At 35.6% G+C, this 23,043-nt stretch overlaps 1 protein-coding gene across 2 annotated transcripts in view; it reads left to right on the top strand.

Annotated features, from left to right (window-relative positions):
* The window catches only part of LOC114241388 (lachesin), a 69,268-nt gene that overhangs the window by 24,161 nt on the left and 22,064 nt on the right, over positions 1–23,043 (top strand). For both annotated transcript variants that reach the window (XM_028172209.2, XM_089728349.1), the window contains 2 exons: positions 6,244–6,371; positions 8,155–8,340. In XM_028172209.2, the coding sequence (XP_028028010.2) occupies positions 6,244–6,371; positions 8,155–8,340 (314 nt within the window). The remainder of the gene's footprint in view (positions 1–6,243; positions 6,372–8,154; positions 8,341–23,043) is intronic.

Genomic DNA, 23,043 nt, shown 5'->3' on the forward strand with positions numbered 1-23,043 from the left:
GCGCGGGAGGGTACCAACACCGCGCCTATTTCTGCCGCGAAGCAGTAATACGTTTCGGTTTGAAGGGTGGGCCAGCCGTTGTAACTATTACTTGAGACCGTAAAATTTATATCTCAAGATGGGTGGCGCATTTACGTTGTAGATGTCTATGGGCTCCAGTAACCACTTAACACCAGGTGGGCTGTGAGCTCGTCCACCCATCTGAGCAATAAAAAAAAAAACATTTATTCTATTCTTGAAACAAATTGAAATTGCAGTAGTTATATGTTTTTGGTATGTGCTAATATGCTAATAGGCTTAAGATGAAATAGGTAGATTATGAATTATTAAAAGAATCATCTCGTCTTCTAGTCCGTATAAAAGACCACGAGTTTTGATTAATTTTACAAAATTGCGGTCAGCCCATGCATCAATGTATTCATCCTTTACGCGGTCAGTGGGAAAAGCGGAAAAATTCATTTCATCTCCCACATTAACTGAATTGAATGAAAATGTTCGGTGTTCTGAAATCTCGCGCGATGTCATTAATCGTTTTGACGTCACGGTACGGGACATTTAGTGTGACCCTTTTTATGCGCCGGTCTATGCGATTCACGTCCCTAATCGGTAGAGGTCGAAATTGGTATCGTACGAATATCTGAAATAGAGAGTGTTTATTGCTTCAATATTTCAAAGTCATATTACACACACATATTACACACTAGTACACGATGGACGAGCCCAAGATGTATCTGGTATTAACTGGTTTTCAAAGCTTAAAGACATCACAACATGAATGTCGTCACCCACTTTGTGATATGAGGTGAACGTTTCAAGTGAATTGTATGATGATAGATAGACAGATCAGCTTACGGCCCCTCGCAGATATTACTACGTGTGTTCTGGCGTCCACTTTGAGACAGTACGGTTGAAATTTCAGTTCTGATAATTACCATGTACAGTGATAGAAATACAAAGTTTCGTATGTAAATAATAACGACCAAAATATTCGTATTTATATGGAGCGTAAACGTAACAGAGGCGAAATTCAGTCAATTAATAATTTTTGGACACTAGAAATGTCAAGTATTTAGTTCGTACTAGAGGTCCCGCATTAGTCGAAATTCGACTATAATTAATTGGAATTGTAAGTTTGTACACTATTATGATTGTATTTTAAACTTTTATAATCACAAATTTCGCCAAGGCTACAATATAAAAAAATAATAATAAAGAAAAACAATATTTAATCTATTCTCAATTTGACAACAGACGTCAGTAACAAAAGTTGGACAATAAATAGTATGCATGCGTGTGTGCGTCAAATACATGGTATGTAATGTTTTGTGATACTGTGTGTAATGATTCCTTTATTGATTTAATGTATCTTTTATGCATTATTTTAAAAAAGTATTAGCATTGTGCACTTCTTCTTTATATTCTGTATAAGTGTGGAAAATTTCATAGTCTTCCGTCCTCGCAATTTTCGTAAAAAGGGATATAAAGTTTTTGCTTCACGTATTAATATATAGATATTACTACATTTGTAATATGACACTTTATTAAAGCAAATCGATTACCTTAAGCATCAGACGTCGGCAATTTTACATTTTTGTTTGTGCCAGTCTGACCCAATTTAAAGCAATTTGTAATGCCGATTCGACCTGTATTTCTTCTGATTGTATTTGGCTACTGTGGCAAATAAAGCTGATTCGACCATTGATACAGCTGAATTGTTGATTGGGAGAATCCTGGTCGGTTGCTAATTAATTGTTCTGGATATGCGAAAAAAATGTAAGTTTGCTCTTTGATATTATTTGAATTGTGTCTTATCAATGCGTTGAAATTATAATTCACGAAATAATCGGTTTTCTTTCATTCAACGGTTGACCTGATAGTAATTTCTTACTGTCACTTAATGACAATGCCAATGGAACATCTTAATTATCGCCTACTGAGAAGATCTAATTTTATACTTTTATCGATCAGGAGGGAAATATTGTTAAAAAAATAACAATTACATCCTCAAAGGGGATTTTAAGTAACACAAGCTTTAACAATGAGGTTTATTGACTTTCAGATCGTATGCTCTAAGTATGGCTTTATGACAATTATAGTAAAACTCAAAGAACGTAAAATGGAACGGACTTACAAACCATACCATACCATAACATAAATATGTTAAAAATAGTTTAACATCTAATTACAATACATTAATTAGAAGATTAACAAAGTGGCGAAAGTTATTCGTTTGGTATTAAAAGTACTATATTGAACGATTTTTATTTTATTTTAATAGGCAGAATAAGCTCATGATGCACAGGATATTAAAATATCTTCCAATAGGATAAGGTGAAAGTTTTATTTACATTGAGATGAGTACCTTGCTAATATGCAATTTAGACTGCACGATTCCTACGCACTAATAATAAGCAAGATACCGGTACCAACCAATTTAACAGTACTAAATATTTGAATTAGATGAATTTATATGTACAGGGTGGCCCATAAGTCCTTTGATATGAAAAAAAATTTATTAAAATAAAACTAATTACATTATGAATTAAATTTTTATTTACATAAAAAGCTTAAAAAACAGGAATTATTTTTTGAAAATAACATCTCCTAAATGTAATCCGTTGCGATCACGGCACTCTTGCAAACGACGTCTAAAATTGTCGATGACTGCGCGGCACGTCACTGCTGAAATGCTTGTCATTTCTCTGCGGATGTTTTCTTTTAGGGCCTCAATTGACCGCGGGTTTGTGTCGTATACTTTAGCCTTAAGGTAGCCCCACAAAAAAAAATCCATCGGGGTCAGATCTGGACTACGTGGAGGCCAGGAAATGTCTCCTCTCTTAGAGATAACTTTGCCAGGAAAAAGTTGACGGATAACGGGTATAGCAGTGTTAGAGGTGTGAGAAGTGGCCCCATCCTGTTGAAACCACGTCCTGGCATTAAAGCCTGAAAAGTTTTGCAATTCTGGTATGAAAAACTCTTCGATCATAGCCACATATCGCTCCGACGTAACAGTAACTGCGCGCCCTCTGCCATCCTCAAAGAAGTAAGGCCCTAGGATACCATGGGCTGACATAGCGGCCCAAACAGTCACTTTCGGACTATGTAAGGGCTTCTGATGCTTAAGTTTTGGATTGATGGGGCTCCAATAGCGGCAATTTGGTTACTAACATGCCCGTTAAGATGGAAATGAGCCTCGTCAGAGAACATTATGTTATTGAAGGAAGTAAACCGATTCAACATTTCATTCGCATAATTTTGTCTTTGAATACCGTCAGTTTCCTTTAATTCTTGAACCAACTGAATTTTGTAAGGGTGCATATGTAAATCTTTCTTCAAAATCCGTTGTAACGATGTCCTGGATACGTTTAATGCTCTGGCGCGCTTACGAGTTGACTGTGTCGGATTTTCGCGAATAGACTGTGTCACTGTGTCTATGTTTTGTTCCGTACGTGACGTCCTTGGGCGACCCAACCGCGGTTTATCTAACGTCGAACCGGTCTCCTCGAACTTAGCAACCCAGTTCTTAATCGTTTGAAGAGTTGGAGTGTCGTCAAAGTTGTGTAAACCTTTGTGTTCTCGAAATTTACGCCGCGCAACGGTTGCCGAATTGTCGTTTTTATAAAACTCGCGCACACAAAACGCACGGTCCGCTCCGGTAAAACGCTCCATCGCGACTAAATTCCCAGAAACCGAAGTTACTCCCCCCGCTTCCCCTGCACCGCTCACGCGCGCCCTGTTCGTTTTATTCAAATTTTACTTTTCAAAGGACTTATGGGCCACCCTGTATAAAAGAAGAGTAGTTGTAATTATTGTTTTACGGAAAAATAAAGTTACACCGTACTACTGCATGAACTAAGACTAGATAAAAGAATATATCGACGCTTGAAAGACAAACGTGACTAAGCGACAATGCGTGAACTTTACAGTAGACTAATTTAAAGTTGAAATACCTGAAAAAAAAATTATTTTAACGAATCTAGCTGTAGTAGAATCTAGCTAGTAGCTGTAGGATTGAAATGATTTTAATAGACCGAGAAATATATATTTTTTGCGCATCGAATATGGTTATTGCCTATCGTTTATGTACAAAGCAGTTATTGTCGCTTAGTGATATTTGCCTTTCAAGCGTCGATATAAATTTCGGACTAAACTTAGACTTGAATGTAATAAATCCCAAAACCTATAAAAGCATTAACCTGAAAAAGCTAACTTAGCTTCTTTACTTTGATTGTATAATTATTACGTTTAATTAAAGTCGAAAATTGGCAAGTGAATAAAGTTATTATATGATACATACTCCTTTCATACGAATTATTTACGGTAAGTAATATATCACGTGTTAATACGAATAAAAGACGTGAGCTCAATGTGGTGTACTGAATTGTGAGTTATATTTACTTTACAATGGCACAAGCCTTTTGTATAGTTACAAGACGCCTACACTCTCTCGTTAACAGTATACATAAGCTTTACATTACGGCTCGTGGGTGTCGATTATTAAGCAAATATTTAAGAAGGCTAAAACAATAAGCTACTAATAGTTGAGTTGGGAATATGTGGACTAAGAAACTACTTACTTAACCTAATATTTGAAATTTTTGGAACGAAGTTCCTTATGGGACGATGCGGAGGGGTACCCTAACCGAGAAAAAACGTCCGTAACGTAAGATTTCTTCTGTTTAGTTTGTTATCAACAGATGTCGCTGCACGTGAATTCAACAATTCCTGAATCGCGGTGACGAGATGTTGCACAGTTGATAGACGTTCTCGTATTTCTCTTGCTAGATCATACTTACCTGGCGTAGGGGATACCGTGATCATGCAGGCGGTTCCCTCAGGGCAAGACTACTCCATTGCGCTGCGGAGTGGTTGACCCTTGCGATTATTTTTATTTTTATCAATAAAAAAATCATAATAAAAGATATATACCCGAATAAGTATTTTCTTTATACTTCGAATGGAACTTTAAATTAGTATTTTTTATAATAAGGAACTTCGGTCCTATCCGTTGTACCACGCCCACGACACCACATATATTTTTTTAAATTTCATTTCGTTTTTGAACTGATGGCCCTCCTCGTGTAAAATAGTTGCCGGAGCCCGTAGATATCAAAATGTTAATGCCACCACCCACCCGCGGGCCTAAGGTTGAAGTCTCAGTTGTATTCCATTACAGCTGTGCCATTTTTGAAGCTGGAACACATAATTGCTTAATTGCTTTTCTACAATTCGTGCTTCTGATTTTGAGAGATTACAATACTTTGTTTTGACTCGATATCAATGATTATTCCATTATTTTGTTTTTCCTATTGCACCGCCGGCCACTGGAATAGAGTTCATCCATACTACCTGGAGCCACTGCGTTCATCCACAGTGCGTTTTCAGAGATCTTTTTTGCCACGTACCATCTAGCTTTCGAATGAGTTCCCCTTCACTAACCACTCACCATCAAGTGGGTTGGCTGTATGCTCGTCTGCCTCCAAGGGCAATAAAAAAACCCTAAGCATTAATAAAGCAGAATTAAGTAAATAAGGATACTCTAAATAAGAATGGATGAATATGCTGTGAAAACTCAATGAGGACATACAAATGTTGTATCCTGGTGAATGAATAGCTAGAAAGGGTATTCTCTTCACTTTAAAGACATAAGTGAGGTTGAACTTTGAAAATAATTGAACAAATTGTTTTTTTCAATCGTTGGATTGAAGAGTGAATGTCTCCTCTATTATTCCTTTCATATTACATTCGTCGATGTATATGTCGGGTCGAAATTGTTTATGAAATTACACAGTATTACAATATGTCTCGAATTTATAAATAGAAACAAATATCCTGTAAAATAGTGAGGTTTTTTTAATCTTTCCTGAAAGCTATAATGTTAAATATCACAAAAAAACTGGTTTGCACGCACAAATGATTACCAAGTTGTTCAATTTAAAAACTACTACTGTTATGAGACCACACGATTGCTCGCTGAGTTTATCGCCGGATCTTCTCAGCGGGTCGCGATTCCGATCCGGTTGTAGATTCATTCGCGAAGCAATTTCTCTGGAGTTGTTAGGTCTCCTTCCGTAGGCGCTCGGGCAGTTGTTAGCAAATCCCACCCCTCCTGGCTGAGCTTTTGCTCGCCCACCTATCCTGGTGAAACTGAAAAGGCCTCCGGGCCACCAGTAATCTTTTAATCATAAAAAAAACACACGATTGTAAATGATGTTTGTAAATATGAAACGTTTTTTGTTCAAGGTCAACTACAAGGGTCAGGATATAACGAGCCGGAGCCAGAATTTCTGTCTCCCTTAGAAAATCTGACCGTAGCACAAGGGAGAGATGTTCATTTCACTTGCACCGTTAATCATTTGGGAACTTATAAGGTACGCGACAATTACATTGGTATTTTTATATTATGAGATAGCGTTTTCCTATTTTTACCTTAATAACAATACAAAATTTCGCTTTCGTATTTCGCTTGGTGAAAGATTATTTGGTTCAAGCGACATTTCGCTTAATACGCGACATTCGTATTTGTTAATACGCTTTTATTAGCTTCAGACGTATGTATGTTAGTATGTAACGGAATCTTTGAACATGATTTTGACCCCCTTCAAAACGTCGGATTAACTCGAAATTTGGCATACTTATATTAAGGACCGACGACAATATAATATTTAAAAAAAAATTGAAAAAATTTAAACTCAACTAAAAAATGAAAAATAAATAATAGTTTAAAAAAACTAAAAAAATACGCTTTTATAGAAAACCGAACTATAAAATATTATCAAAATAACCCTTCTACTCATATCTGTTCATAAAATATTTATAACTACTGATACCACGCACTCCACGCTTTTTTTTACAAAAAAATAATTTGTTTTCCACTCATTTAAATTTTTACACACAAATTTATTAAAATTTATCATCAAGTTTTTAGTTGGATTTTCTATAAAAGCGTTTTTTTTTAGTTTTTTTAAAAGTGCGTTTTATTTGGTATTAGCATCAACGATTCAATGTTTTTAATTGAATTTCAATTAAGTTTACTCCATTGAAATAGCTGAAGAAGTTTTTTTGTTATAATATATTTTCCAAATTTTAAACTTTAAATGCCTCTTCTGTAATGTTGCAAAAATGTAGCCTTTACTCCTCGATATGTAATCTTAAAAAATTATCTAGGTTTTGCTAAATATACGTAGCTTAGAATTGCTTGTGAGTAGAGCTTCTATTATGGTTAAGTACCCAATAAATTGAAACATATTGCAGTAGTAGGGTGAAAATATGTGTTATATAAATAGCTGGTTTTGTGTTTCACAGGAAAGCTCATGTCCAAAAAAATAAATGGCATAAATGTCATCGAGTTTTATCTTAAGTATATTAACATAGATGATGACCGAGCATTGCTCGTTTTTTTTTTTGATAACACCATCTTGTTGTGTCTTTAAAGCGGTTAGTTGCCCTCAATTAAGATAAATAGTATTGTTATTCGCCAATAGATGTCGGGAAGAGTTGATTATTGAAAACACGAATAAAACAACATTTTCTGAAAATAAATCGTAGCTAGATCGATTTATCGCCCCCGAAATCCCCTGTATACTAAATTTTATGAAAATCGTTGGAGCCGTTTTACGAGATTCTGATTATATACATATACATATACCTATATATTACAAGAATTGCTCGTTTAAAGGTATAAGATTATTATAAGATTCGATTCGATGAGTTAATTAGTGAAATACGTAGAAAATCATGTTGCTATTTTCATAAACAAAGTATTGTTCGAGGATAAAGTCGATAAGAGAATAAAAATGTTTGTTATTCTAATAATGGGACGATTTATCTTAACGGATAACGGTGGGTAGTTTACGTAATCTTGTACCGCGACTTTGTGAACTCTCCGTGTTTTGTGGTAAAGTTTTCCTTGTACCATTCAACTGAAGAAGTTCATAAGTATTCTTAGGTAAACCTGAATTTAGTTTACTTCTAAAGATTTTATTTACTTTTATTAGAGTAGGGAAAGGATCGTTTTAAAAAAATTAAACAGTCCTCAAATATTTTAATCGCATTTAACACGTGCTCTCTTTCAATCAGTAGTAATAGTGCATAGATATCAGCGAGTACTTTGTTGGAGATCTCTTTGGACAATAAAAGCTTGGGACTATACAGGTGGCCTGGATAAAATCGGACACGAAGACGATTCTGGCGATCCACACACACATGGTGACACTGAACCCGCGACTGTCAGTTACACACAACGGGCACAACACTTGGAAGTTGTACATCAGCAATGTGGAGCCCAAAGACTCTGGTACCTACATGTGTCAGATTAACACAGATCCAATGATGAGTCAGGTAAGTGGCCGTTTTATCGATTTTTTTGACGGTTAGGTGTAATTTTTGAAGTGAAAACTTCTTTAGAATCGTTGTGATTTCAAACCGGATGCAACGGAAAAAACGACAGGTAAGAGACACAAATACAAAAATGTGTAGGATGAAGCCAACAAAGAATGAGACAGAAATATACATACTACTTAATACAGCGCCATCTGTGAGATTTTTTAATACTAACGTGTGTATGAAAGCTCTTGTAGTGAATTTTAATTTAGGATTATACGTGAAATTAAAATATCAATTCACAGAGGGCGCTACCTTACAATTATTTACTAATGACAAAATTTTACATATACTTAAGACGTTTAGGATTTTAATTTTGGAAGGTTTCACTTCTACCACGTGTGAATTGCACACATTTTGTATTTTTTATTATCGACCAGCTGACCCGGCAGACTTCGTAGTGCTTCAATCGATAAATAAAAGACCTAAACTTTTGTATAAAATAAACTTAAAACAAACAAAAGAAATCGGTCCAATGGGGGACACATCAAAGGAAAAACAAAATTGACTTTTTTATTTAATTCCGAGCATTTTTATATTCATTTACCTTTTAAACCTTCTCTGAACTTCCAGAAATAATTCAAGACCAAAATTAGCCAAATTGGTCCAGCCGTTCTTGAGTTTTAGCGAGACAAACGAACAGCAATTCATTTTTCTATATATAGATAGATAGATAGATAGATAGATAGATAGATTATCACTAGCCGAAAATTGTTCACTGTTGAATACTGCTCTCCTTGAAGGTAAGTCTGCAAGCTCTGTGATCTATTGGGTCGTGGGATCAGCTTCATAATCTCGCAGTTGCTATTTTAATTTTATTCCTTCTATGTCACCGATATGTTTTTGCAATAGTTTTTTTTCGAACCTTCTCATTTGTCTTTTAAAAGTATAGTGAAACTTCGAGCGTTGTCCTTTCCATAAAATTTTGTATCACTTTAAGTTTTCTCTTGAGGTATTAGGTACAATGGAGACAATTGATCAATAGGCGAAAATAAGGCAAGCTTTTTTTGTCTTGTAATGGAAATATCGAAGCAGAATATGTTTAGTACGGAATATGAAAATTCTAAGATAAAGCATAATATCTCATCCCGAGCACCGTTAGTGGACAGTAATGTTAAATAAAATAAATCTGCTGTTATTTATTATGAAAACTGCAATATTTGTTTTAAAATTAAATAGAAGAATCAATTATCTTTGTGAATTTTATGAATGAAAAACCTATCATCTTAGTTTAGCCTAAAATTCCTAAAAAAGAAATCTTGGTATTTACAAGTTACACCTCTTACCTAGTATAATTAATTACTCACAATAACTAATTTGTACTACTATTTTCGTAGCATAAGAACATCAAAATGTATATGACATGAACATATTTATTATGACACGAACATATTATGCATTAAATAGGTAATATCATATAAAAATTTCAAAACTAGTTCAGTTAAAGCAATACAATTACAAAAATATAAATTATGTTGTAAGTAGTATTCATCAAAATTCAAAATGGAATTTATGTCTATATTCGTAGGTATAGTACAGTAAATAGGTTGTTGAACATGGTTCACATTACTCCATTTAATTAGGGTATCATTGCTTATCTATGGACGGTAATTACAATCAGTTTCCGTGTCGTTGACTCGGTTTGGACGCCGCCCGTATGTTTATTCAGTCTGAAAACATAGTAGGACCCATAGTATTTAATGTGGCTTTTTGTTTCCGTTCGATTTGTTTGATAAATTCGATTGTGTAAACAATAAATATTGAATCGTCTTCTATTTAGTACCGTTTGAAAGTCGTGAATTAAAATTTTATTTAACAATTATATGTTTGCTTATTAACATTATTTTATGAATAAGTATATAAAGGGTGTATTTATTTTCAACAACAAAATCCTATCCTAGTTATGGCTATCATTAAAACTTTGTAAAAATAACTGATGCATTTCAATAGGCCAGAACTTAATTGATCGTCATTACGGATACTTCTATTCAAAGAACGGCTAACCTTAACCCTTCTAAAATTTGTTTAACAAACTTATATTTGATTTTACACGTTCTACAAAAGCCAAAACCCGTTGGCCAGCTTTTGATATTGAGCAGTAACGTCTCTAATATTAAAATTTATGCAATCGACCGAGGCTTGCAGACCTGCACCCGATTTCACGAGCCAAATGTTTCACCAGCTAAATTATGTGATCGTATTTCTTGCATTGTCATTCTTTTTATAAAAATCAAAGTATGAAACGTTTTTCTTTTAGATTTCTTTATTTGATATGTGTAACTGTAGATGCGTTTGATTTACCTATTCCAGTTCCAGTTAAACTATAAGATACCACATAGGACCAAGCATTATATAGCAAAGATAATTTGCCATCTGTCATAACACAGAGAATCCTAATTTAGGGCCGGATGTCCGTGTGTGATTTATTGCCATTAACCATCTGTGTTCAAAAACGCTAGGTTTATATTAAGTTCTTCGTAATTCAATTAAATGAATTTTATCAACGCTTCACTTTTTCAAACTCTCCAATTCAAACAAGGAAAACGATGACGCTAACATTATTTTGTTGAATCGTTCTAGTTTTGAATAAATAACACATGTTGAGCGACTTTTGACGAACGGGAAATTGTTATTCAAACTAAACGCAAACAAAGATGTAACCTCATCTGAAACATGTCAACGCGACGGGAGAAATTTGTTCAAAGACGAGACTCCGACATGCCGTTCGCGAAACAACTTTGATACAATGTTATTATAATGTCTACCTGGGTCTCTGGCCTTTGGGTGCCACTGTGTGTGTGTGTGTGCTCTGTTATTTTGCGTAATCTGTACATCGTGTCGGCGAACATTGGCATTGTTTCAGAAGGGTTTTACGTTGTATTTTTTTTGGTCTCATAATTTTCAGGTACATCCCAATTTTTCTCATGTTTTAGTTTTTTTTTTAAGAGATTTTATGACCTGGTAACGAAGACCTTTAAGTCATGTCTTATTTTACTTTATATTCTTAATTTTATGAAAAATGATAATATGGAGTGAAATGAAATGAAGATGATTAATTTGAAACATTAATCAACTGGGATGAAATTTAATGAAATGAGATGATATGGGATGAAATATAATCGCAGTAAAATGGTGGTCATTTACTGAGATTTTTTCAGTGGACTTTTTGGAGGAACCCGAGAAGTTACGTCCAGCAGCTTTGTTTCATTTTCCTACATTTGTGCACATTCACAGATATTAAACAGTTAATAAACCACCGTTATTACACATTTAAACCTGAAGAAACACTAAATAGACAAAATAAAACAAATCATACAACTTCACTCCTCGCGTTCCCGCGAAAAAGTCTCATGTTTTAGTGTAATATTTTTTGTAGATTACCCTAAAATTTTCCTCAGTCATTTATGTCTTATATTCTTGTATCTATTTCAATAATATTCAAAACTATTATCCTCTTACCTATTCCAATACTATTCTATACTATTAAATTCTTGTATATCTGTACATTGAATATTCCGTGATGTCTATGGGATATTAATGTAACAATTTTGGCACAGATTCAAAAACGACTGCGCTTTCACATCCCTCGTAGCAGTTTTCAATCTCTATCGTCGATTATGCTGTAGACGTTGATATGTTACTCAATAGTGTTAGTATCAGTTAGATGTTGTGAATTTTATTTTTATATAATATCTGTAAGAGTAATGGGCATAGGCATTTTCTATACCTTACACCATGATTTTATAAATGAATTAAAATTTTACGGTATAATCTCACGTTTATTTTTTCTTATCATATCATTTCCTTTGATTATTATATTAGTTAACGGTGGGCAGCGGTTTGGCTCTGCCCCTGGCATTGCTGATGTCCACGAGGGACGGTAACCACTCACCATCCGGTAGGCCAAATGCTCGTCTGCCTACAAGGGCAGTAAAAAAAAATTCGACCTTTCGAATACTGTACAGTTTTGGTGGTTATAATAACGCGAGATTAAACCGAAAAAGTTGCAATCACGTCTACGACTCACGAAAATCGTAGTTAATGCCACATCATCATTGCCTTGGGATTACAATCTGAATTAGGGAATAGATTTACAAAATCTAGCAAAAATTATATCTTCATACTTAAATTTATAACGTTATATTGGGCAAATTTAATTGAGGAATAATAAAATGAGTTAAAGCAACAGGTTAATCATCACTAAACCAGTAATACTTAGGGTGATAGTTCAGTGAAACATCACGTATGACCAGAACAGTAAGTTAGTTGTTAACGTAAATGTAAAGTTCAGTGCGATTTCTTTTAACCGCAATTTATTGATGTAGCGTGCTCAGTTCTTGAACTATCCTATCCTATACTGTTTGTTATATATACGTGTTAAATTTATTTAATACTTTTTAAATTGAATACTGTTATTATTATAATTCAATATTACGAGTTCCTCTGTTGTTATATAAAAGCAGAGTTCAATATTATCACTTGAAACCGCATGGTCAAATTAACAGTACATTGAATAATTTTTTTCGGATTTTTGGATTGAATATTCGCGCCTCATTCTTTGTGTTTCTGTAGCGCTTTATGATAACTTTCTTGAAACGTTTCAGTCAGGGCGTGTATAGCTAGTCTGCCTCTAATATGAGCGATTTTTTTAGAATACATAGTAAAAAAAATTAAATTACAAAATAAAACATCGCAGTAATAGCATAATGCCTCGTAAGGAGGCTCGTGTAAGCTCTGTACATAGAACGAATAGAATATTACAAAGGAAAACGTATTCGGATAAAAATAATCATACGGATCCGAATTTATCTACTGGCTTAGAAGGCTTCTCTCGTTTCCGAGTCGCGAACGAATAACGTACAGTAAATAAGATCTACACTGGCTTCTTAAGCAAGTATCCACAAATTCTGTTCACAATACTAAGTCAATTCTTAAGCTCGATCTCGGTGTTGTTTGTGACTTTGAATTTCATTGAACTGATTTGTTTAAATGAAGAACTGGTTTTGCGGCAGCATGATGCTTTTTAAATAACGTATTGAAATCACAAACATTTTAAAAGTTTTTTATTTATTTTAAAAGTAAAATCTGAGGATGTAATTGTATTTTTGTCCGTATTTCTTACAAAGCGGTAGGCAGCGGCTTGGCTCTGCCCCTGGCATTGCTGAAGTCCATGGGCGACGGTAACCACTCACCATCAGGTGGGCCGTATGCTCGTTTGCCTACAAAGGCAATAAAAAAAATTAAAGTGTTATTTCAGCCTGGTATTATTTTAGAAATAGCATATGTAGAAATAGTAATCCTAACAATCATATCCCTAATTGTATAATTCTACATCTATATTTGCAAGTACATCTATATTTGCAAGCTTATCAGAACTCGAATAGCTGATAATAACAGTCAATGAATTTCTATATAATAATATAGTAAGCGCCAAATTTAAATTTCAGCTAGATTTACATCTCTGAGCTCACTTATAGGCTTAACTAGCCATTTAAACTTTGAATCTCCAAGCCAATAGAGAATAACGCGTAGGGCTGGTCAAATATTAATTTTATTTCGTTTAGTTATTTAATTAATTATTTTAATTTAGTCAAATACATATAATAATACATACAATTTTACATGAACTGATTTAACAGAGTGTGACTCCCATTATAATGAAGTTTGAAAATAATTCATGAATTCTGTTTGGAACTTGCTTGAGTAGTACCTCCTCCTTGCGTTGTTTCCTCACTGCTGAGGGTCGTGACCATCATATTTGGACAGGATTTTACTCTTTGAAAGCGCCTCCGGTCATTGGCCGCACGAAGGGCTTCGTGGAATTGGATGAATAGTACTACTAATACTAAATAATAAAAACGCATTGATTCTATCTATGATTTTTAATGATCCTACTACGGGAAGTTTCAGAATAAATTAATGCAATTGATGCCGTTGTCTTCCTATTATTATCGCACCACTCACATAGTAGTACTATTCGTTTTCAGAGGCATTTTTTGCTGAGTACCATTTGGTTTTGAAAGATAACTTCCCTTCTAAGTTTTTTATTTTTATTTTCATTGCTAAGATGAATGGACGAGCTCACAGCCCACCTGGTGTTAAGTGGTTACTAGAGCCCATAAACATCTACAACGTAAATGCGCTACCTCCTTTGAGATATAAGTTCTAAGACCTCAGTATAGTTACAACGGCTGCCCCACCCTTTAAACCGAAATGCATTACTGCTTCACGGCAGAAATAGGCAGGGTGGTGGTAGCTACCCGCGCGGCCTCACAAGAGGTCCTCCACCAGTAATTACGCAAATTATAGTTTTGCGGGTTTGATTTTTATTACATGACGTTATTCCTTCACCGTGGAAGTTAATCGTGAATATTTGTTGAGTGCGTAATTCTTTAGAAAAATTGGTACCAGCCTGGGATTCGAACATCGGTGCATCGCTCAATACGAATGCACCGGACATCTTATCCCTTAGGCCACGACGACTTCAAATAGTAATAGTAAAGTGCTTCAAAATTTGCTTTTGCAAATGAGGTTAGGGAAGGTTCTATAGAAGTTCCATAGACGGTTTTTTGTGTTTTTGCCCTGGCTTTGCTGACTTGCATTAGTGACGATAATCATTCACCATCTGTTCGGCTGTAGGGCTTTCTGCGGTGGAAGCGAAAAGACCGATGATCGAAAATGTTGCTCGCTTAGAAGCAGGCGATAGCGATTACTATAGTAAACTGACACTAGTGTAGTGTGTAAACACTCAAGTATATATGTATGTATACAGCCTTATTTAAAGTGCTTCTTCAGCACTACTGTCTTACTGTCTTGTAACTAAATACATCTTTTACACAATAAACCGGACCCTGAAACTGAATGGACGTATTATTTACTCTCTTTTAATCCATCGTGACCAGACACATCTAGATAGGCTATCTGATTCGAGCAAGAGATCAAAGTATCTGTTGCCCTCGATAAATTTCTTTGCGAATGAAATTCACAAATGTAATTCAGGTATTGGACAAACACGTTTAGTTTACCTTTGCGGTGTAACGCCACAATGCCCGGACCGCGGTGGAATTCCTCTCGTGGAATGCACGTTCGCCAAAAAGCCGGGGAATTCTGGCGTGACATCTTCATGCGCGACAGAAACAACTTTCCAAATGTCGGGGACTTTGAGAGCTGCTGTAATTCTTCAGAGATGGGATAACCTGGAATAAGGATTTGCGATACTGATCGTTACTTTATTCCTCTAAACATGAGACTGTTTAGTAATTTCAGGAGGAAAAGAAAATTGTCCGATTGCTGTTACGTCATTAGATTTATTTATAAATTCACAATGCATAAATGATTAAACTATTAAGATTAATATTTTTGGTCTGATACGATTTTGTTTTGAGCATGAATTCTGTAATTTTTTTTAATCACCCTTTTAATAACCTCACCAAGGTACAGAAATCGTTCTTAACTTTAAAATTAGTCTACGATGCAGCGTACTGGTGTCGTGGTGTGTATTACAAGTGAATGTCTACGAGCTTCGGTAACCACTTAAGATGAGTTGAGATGTGATCTCGTTCATCATCTATTAAAAAAAAGTACTGAAATAAATTTAATCTGGACGCAATTTTTTTGTAAAATCGACCTCGACAAAATTTTATTGCACGGTATGAATGTATCTAATCCATTACTAGCATTGCTGAAGTCCATGGCCGACTCACCATTTGGTGGGCCGTATGCTCGTCTGCCTACAAAGACAATAAAAAAAAGGGTAATCGACTCAACTAACAGCAGAATGAAATAATATAATATATAATTCATTTAAAAACCAAAATTCCAACAAAGAGTCGTAATAGTTCATGTAAAATATAGCAAGACTGCTCACTCGGCCCCGTAGATAAGTATTTGCTTAGGTCGGTAATACCAGGGTCGACAGCAAAAAGCTCGTTTGTATTTTGTCGTTTTGTAGGACTCCTTGTGTAAATTTGATCTTCAGAATAAGTGCGTGGCTATCTGTTTCCTAACATCCCTTAATATAGTTACTGGCGGCAGAACCTCTTGTGAGTCCGCGCGGGTAGGTACCACCACCCTGCTGCCTATTTCTACCGTGAAGCAGTAATGCGTTTCGGTTTGAAGGGTGGAGTAGCCGTAGAAACTATACTTGAGACCTTAGAACTTATATCTCAAGGTGGTTGGCGCATTTGCGTCGTAGATGTCTATGGGCTCCAGTAACCACTTAACATCAGGTGGGCTGTGAGCTCGTCCACCCAACTAAGCAATAAAAAAAGAATGACAAATGTATTCTAAAATGCAAGTATGTGTAGGAAATGTGTGTGTTATAATGCAAGGAGAAGATCTCGATTCTCTTGGTCTTTTCGTTGCTTGACGCAGCTAGCATGTATCCGAATGTCGTTTTCCGGAACTTGTGCAAAACTATCTGAAATTATTGCTAGCGCCATGTTGGTTTTCGCCATATTCATTCCGTTACTTAACAATACTGCCCCATATTATAAGTGTCATCAAGCCACTGTAACACATAATGGATAATTATTTAAATGTTTTTAATCTAAATAAAATTCATCGTTACAAAACGTTATCGATAATTGTTATTTATTTTAATGAAATAGATTAATAAACGATACGACGGTCATCATTCATTCCAAGCCGGTTTCGGGCAATCAAATAAATATTGACCTACTAATTGTTTTTGCGGCATTGATGGCGAGCCTCGTTGACAGAGGCGGTGATGGACGACCGCCTTTTTTGTAACCCTAACCCTTTTTCTACTCTCAGTGCGATCGTATTTCGACACATTGAAGATTAAATGCGCAAAGAAACATTTTTTATCATTAAACTTGGGACGGCGCTGGTTCAAATCGTCTAATGTCCAATGTTTTGCATGACAAAAGCAAAGTTATTGTCAATCAATCTCTTAACAATTCTTAAGGTTCTTGCATTGAAGGTTGCGTCAATCAAATATTTACTAACAATCACGCCACGTTAACTGATCCCGTGATAAGTTCGTAAAGAACTTGTGTTACAGATACCAGATAACGGATATAAATGTAAGATTTTTATTATACACATACATATATTTAATAGACATCCATAACCCTGGAAAAGACATTTATATTTATCATACAAATATCTTCCCTTGGCGGGATTCGAACCCGCGACCCCCCTGTGTAGTGACCATGTCACTTACCACTTCACCAGACGGCCGTTAAGTAGTCTTTCGTTCGCCCTTATTCCTACGAGGGATTCAGATTTTAGGTTCTTACTCGCGTTTTATGCACGGAATACAGCAGTGGATCACGCTGGTATAAATAACCCTTCGGCTGTTACCACCGAAGGGTATTTTCAATATGGGTAATTTCGCTTGGAGCACAAATATTTTAGGAGCTTTATTGCAAACTCCGGGATTAACTCGGCATATGAACGGTGGAAGCCGGCAGTGTAACGGTCACACACAAAAAGACTATGGTATTTTATCTTAATTACTTCGGAATCTTTGTGCGAGAAAATCCCATCCCTTATGTCCATCGTCGCGTAACTTTATGAGCGGATTACTTTTATGACCGGGATTAAAGTACCGTTTGCGAAATGTTTACAGCTTTAGACCCGTTCTCTGCCGTATATAAGACTCCTATTGTTATTAAATTCAAGCGAGTCGAAACGATAAAACCACTTAAAAATAAAACTCATAAAACACAGTCCTCGTGTCCCGCAGCTGTTGTGGTAATGTTGGTTGAAATTCGATTCAATTGTTTTATTTTAGACTAGCCGACCCGACAGACTTCGTAGTGCCTCAATCGATAAATAAAGTACCTAATCTTTCGTATAAAATAAACTTAAAACAAACAAAAGGAATCCATCCGACGGGGGACACATCAAAGAAAAACAAAATTGTTATTTTTATTTCAATCCTTTTAAACCTTCTCTGGACTTCTCTGGACAAAAATAATTTGAGACCAAAATTAGCCAAATCGGTCCAGCCGTTCTCGAGTTTTAGTGAGAGTAACGAACAGCAATTCATTTTTATATATAGAGAAGATAAGATAAGATACAAAATCTATAAGTTTAATTCGTTATTTTTTAACAAACTTAATTATGAGATTCATACCCAAATGTTAAATAGTAAATTTGCACTGGTTTTTACCACTACCCTGTCTATTTCTTCAGTGATGTGTACTGCTTTGAAGAGTGGAGACTTTGACCTCAGTTCTCAAGGGGCATTTGCGTTGTGATCTCTATAGGTTCGGATAACCTCTTAATAACATGTAGGCCGTGAGCCTTTTTTTCCGTCAATGCATAAGAAAAACAACAAACATTTCGATTTTAGTATTTAATTGATTTTAGCGTTTGCTAGAAGATATCCGGTAACTTTTCTCAAACATATTTATACTTATATTACCGTTGAATTAGCCGTAGCTTTTAGCGTTTACACCAAAACAATATTGGCTCGTTGGCGTCAGATTGGCAGAGTAAATGATCTTGATAAGTGGGTGCTGCTCGAACTGAATTATCGCCACCGCGTCGAGCGCGCTTATGTGGTTAAGGTGGTGGATAAGTTACGCGCGTTACTGGTGGTAGGACCTCTTGTGATTCCGCACGGGTAGGTACCACCACCCCGCCTATTTCTGCTGTGAAACAGTAGGGTTTCGGTTTGAAGAGTGGGGCAGCCGTTGTAACTATACTGAGACCTTAGAAATCCCCTTAAGGTGGGTGGCGGCGTTTACGTGGTAGATGTCTATGGGCTCCAGTAACTACTTAACACCAGGGCTGTCCACACATCTAAGCAATAAATAAAAAAAGTATACCTTGCTGATACTTCGGTGGATATTTAGATTGATAGAAATAAAAATAAAATAAAATAAAAGTAACTTTAACTTTTGTGTTCCAAACAGCAACTTCATAGGTAAACACAAATATGATGTTAGAAAACGTATGTTATCGTTTATAAGCTCCGGTAAAATACTTCTCTAAGTATTCGTTTCTCTTTCTCAAATGAAACTCGATGAAAATATTTCTCATAACTTCTAATGAAAAACGAAGAGTAAAAGAATCCTTGCAATTCTAAAGTTTATAATAAATTGCTCCGCTACCTACCATAGAATGATATTTGAAGAATTTTCATAACGGCAGCTCACTGTTCAACAGATAACTACTGCGCATTTTATTTATGTGGTCAGTTGAGGATTTTGAATGAAGATGATTTATCTGAATCTTGTATTGCCAAAGCTTGTATTTATATGTATTTTGGTAACTCAAATTTCCAATTATAATTTCAAAAGGTAATCCGATTATAAATTTGCGTAATTACTGGTGGCAGGGCGTTTTGTGAGCTCGCACGCACAGGTACCACCACCTTGTCTATGTCTGCCGTGAAGTAGTAATGTATTTCGATTTGAAAAGTAGGGACATTCGTTGTTACTGTAAAGCTGTGACTTAGAACTCATATCTCAAGTTGGGTGGCGGCTTACGTTGTTGATATGTATGTGAATCGCTAACCACTTAACAGCTAGTGGGCCGTGTGTTAGTCCACTCATCTAAGTAATAAAAGGTGTTGACCAAAATAGTTGTTTAATAGATAAGAAATAAATACTACCTTAATTCGTTTTTAGCATTTCGGCAAAATTTATATTATCCACATAATTTATAATGCAATGAAATAGTTTGAATGGTTGCTCGCTAAAATATTTGGAGTATCGCGAATAAAGACATTACCTCGCTAGGTAAATGCCAGCGAGGCGTTGAACCGAGGAGGTTCGCTCCGGCTACTAAGGAGCTCCATTCTTGGCACCATAAACACATTCTTCGACACATAGTTGCTGCGGCGTCGCAACTAAAACTCGTTCTTAACGCTTACTAGACAACGCTCCGAGGAATTCGTTAGACTGCCTTTAGCAATTCACCTCTAGGTTGTAAATTAGGAATCCGTTTTGGCTCTAACGTAATTATTTCATCTTTGTAACGCTACAAAGTCGAAGCTTTAAACGGAATTAAAGCGATACCTAAATTTTGTGCCACAGTTTATCTTCCTATATTGGATTTACGGTACTTAGAAGATTATCTGAACGCTAGCGGAAATATTCAGTAGAACATTGGACGTAGCTTTTCTATTGGCTAGGATTTGTTACGGAAAAAACTTTTCAAGAGCACACTCCGGAATAAATATGCTGGAACGTGGATTTGTATCAATGACGGTTAGAAGATAATTCCGAGATTGTTCGAAGTAAAATAAATAAAACATAAAAGAAAGTAAGTGGAAGGCTAGAGAGCAGAATCAACAAGTGAATTATTCCTTAACCGAAAAATCGTCAGGCGTTACTCAGCATTCTTTTGTTGTGTGAGGCTACAGGTGCGGCTTGAAAGTGTTTGACTTTTCATAAGGGTTTGTCACTGCTTCTGAATATCATGAGAGCGGTCTCAAAATACATATATCAATTTTTTTTATAGTGTACCTATCTTTGTGTTTCATTCTTACTTTATAATATTTTGTTTGGACGAATAAATTCTTGTGTATGTGTACATTCTTTACGACCAATTCGTCTGTACTAAGTACGTTACATTTTGAGTCGTAAATTCGGTCACCCGAAAAACCAACGACGAAGGGTCAAGCGGCTGAAAAAATAGGCAATAAACTGTCGGGAATCGTCCATCATGGCGGCTGCAAGCCGGGCGGCCGTAACTTTTAAATAATTGCTTCAACGCATCTTATTTATTTGGACGGATCATTGCCACCGCAAAATAAGTTGATTCATTTCTTTACGGTCTTGATTCGTGAGTATTCAAATTATCATTGTCCACACATATAACAGCGAGAAAATCGTTTTTCACGTTGACTCATGAGGTCAAAGTCGTGATTTTGTGAAATAAAGATTGTCCTATTTAAGCAATAACGTTAACTTTTTCTTGTTGAATTAGGCACCGTTATATCTAGTCAAGCGAGCCTAGAGTATGCCCTATTCCGAGTAATTACGCAATTAATACAAATCGCGGATCTCGTTGCCCTCCCAAACTTAAAATTTTGAATAAATAAAATATGCTATATGTATATAATATAATACATAATATCGGGAGAATTTTAAACGTTTTACTGAAATATTAAACAAGGAATTTTCATTAAAGTGTGGACAAACATTTAAAAATATGTTATGAGTCATAACTTTCGCAATTTGTGTGTAGATCAGATGAAATATCAAACTCATATGAGGCCAAAGAGCGCTTTGAATTTTATATGCAAGTAATCATATCATAAAACGTACACAGTCTGCAGTCATTTCATATTATTATAGAGTGAAATTGCTCATGTACGCGTGAAAAAATGGGCACTCTCCTACGTTTCGCAGTTCCTTGTCGTGATCTCATTCGGACCGGTTCCACGTCGGGCCTCAGCTCAGAAGATATATATCAGCCAAGAAAACAAATGACTCACTTACCTGTTGATGTTTGGCGTTTCCTCGAGGCCAATCTAACCGCCGACTCTATCGTGATGCGAAAACTAAAACGTGACTTGCGCTTAAAAGTCGCGACGTCATTTTTATTATAACATCACTTACGTCGTGATACGAATAGAATAGAAATCAAACGGTTACAGATACGCACGTCACTTGACAACAAGTTAAGTCGTATATGCGATATTACTAGCGTTGCAAATCTTCGTTGTAAAGTTGTGCTTTTTATGTTGCACCCGATTGACGCGTGGTGAGAGACACCACCTATTGTTAAGTGGTTATCACAACTTGAATGTTGGCTCACAAATTGCCCTTCCACCAATAATTATTGATTTTTTAACGAAATTCCTTAATGCACTTTGCATGATAAAAATGGTCACGTATTACGTTAAATTCTCACATTTCTCTGTCTACTACGCTGCCCTTTTCTGTCGCGAAACAGTAATGTGTTTCGACTTGAAGAATCTACAATTGTGACTTAGACCTCAAGTTGATATCGTCATGGCCTAAAGGATAAGATGCCTAGTATGCTCGTATTGAGTGATGCGACAGTGTCGGTGTTCCAATCATGCATGCAAGTAGGTACTAATTTTTCTAATGTATAAATGTACTAAACCTATGTTCCCGAATGACTTCCACAATTAAGGAATAATAACATCATGTAACAAGAACTGAATCATAAAAATATTACTTTTGCGTAATCAGTACATACGTACTTATTTATATGATTTATACAGAGTATTTTAAATCTACTCATCAATTTAAGAAATTTAATAATGCTTACCGTTTTGATAATACAGAACTTTATTCATGATGGGGAGTTTTCCAACCACGCACGTTTTTCTTCTTCAAATATACTTTACTTTACTCATGCTGAAATCGTCGTACCTAAGTAGAATGTTTTCGCTTATTTTGTCCGAAATTATGGGTCCTCGTCCGTGGCTTAAACAGATTAACGTGATGTGCCGGTACATTAATAATATGAAATATGTCTTGTATGAACCGTAAATGTTATTTCTTTTTATATTTGTCACTTTCAGAGGCATAGCATTGCAAGTTTATAATTTCAACTTCTGTAATTATGAGTTTTAAATTGGATTTAGTTCTAATGTATTGTAAATTATTAAAGATAATATTTAATTGTTTCGTATGTATGGTCGAAAGGCGTAAAGTGAGTTCGCACGCGTAGATACTACCGTCATACTTATTTCTGTAGTATAAT

The sequence above is a fragment of the Bombyx mandarina genome, chromosome 06, assembly GCF_030267445.1.
Source record: "Bombyx mandarina strain Sakado chromosome 06, ASM3026744v2".
NCBI lineage: Eukaryota > Metazoa > Arthropoda > Insecta > Lepidoptera > Bombycidae > Bombyx > Bombyx mandarina.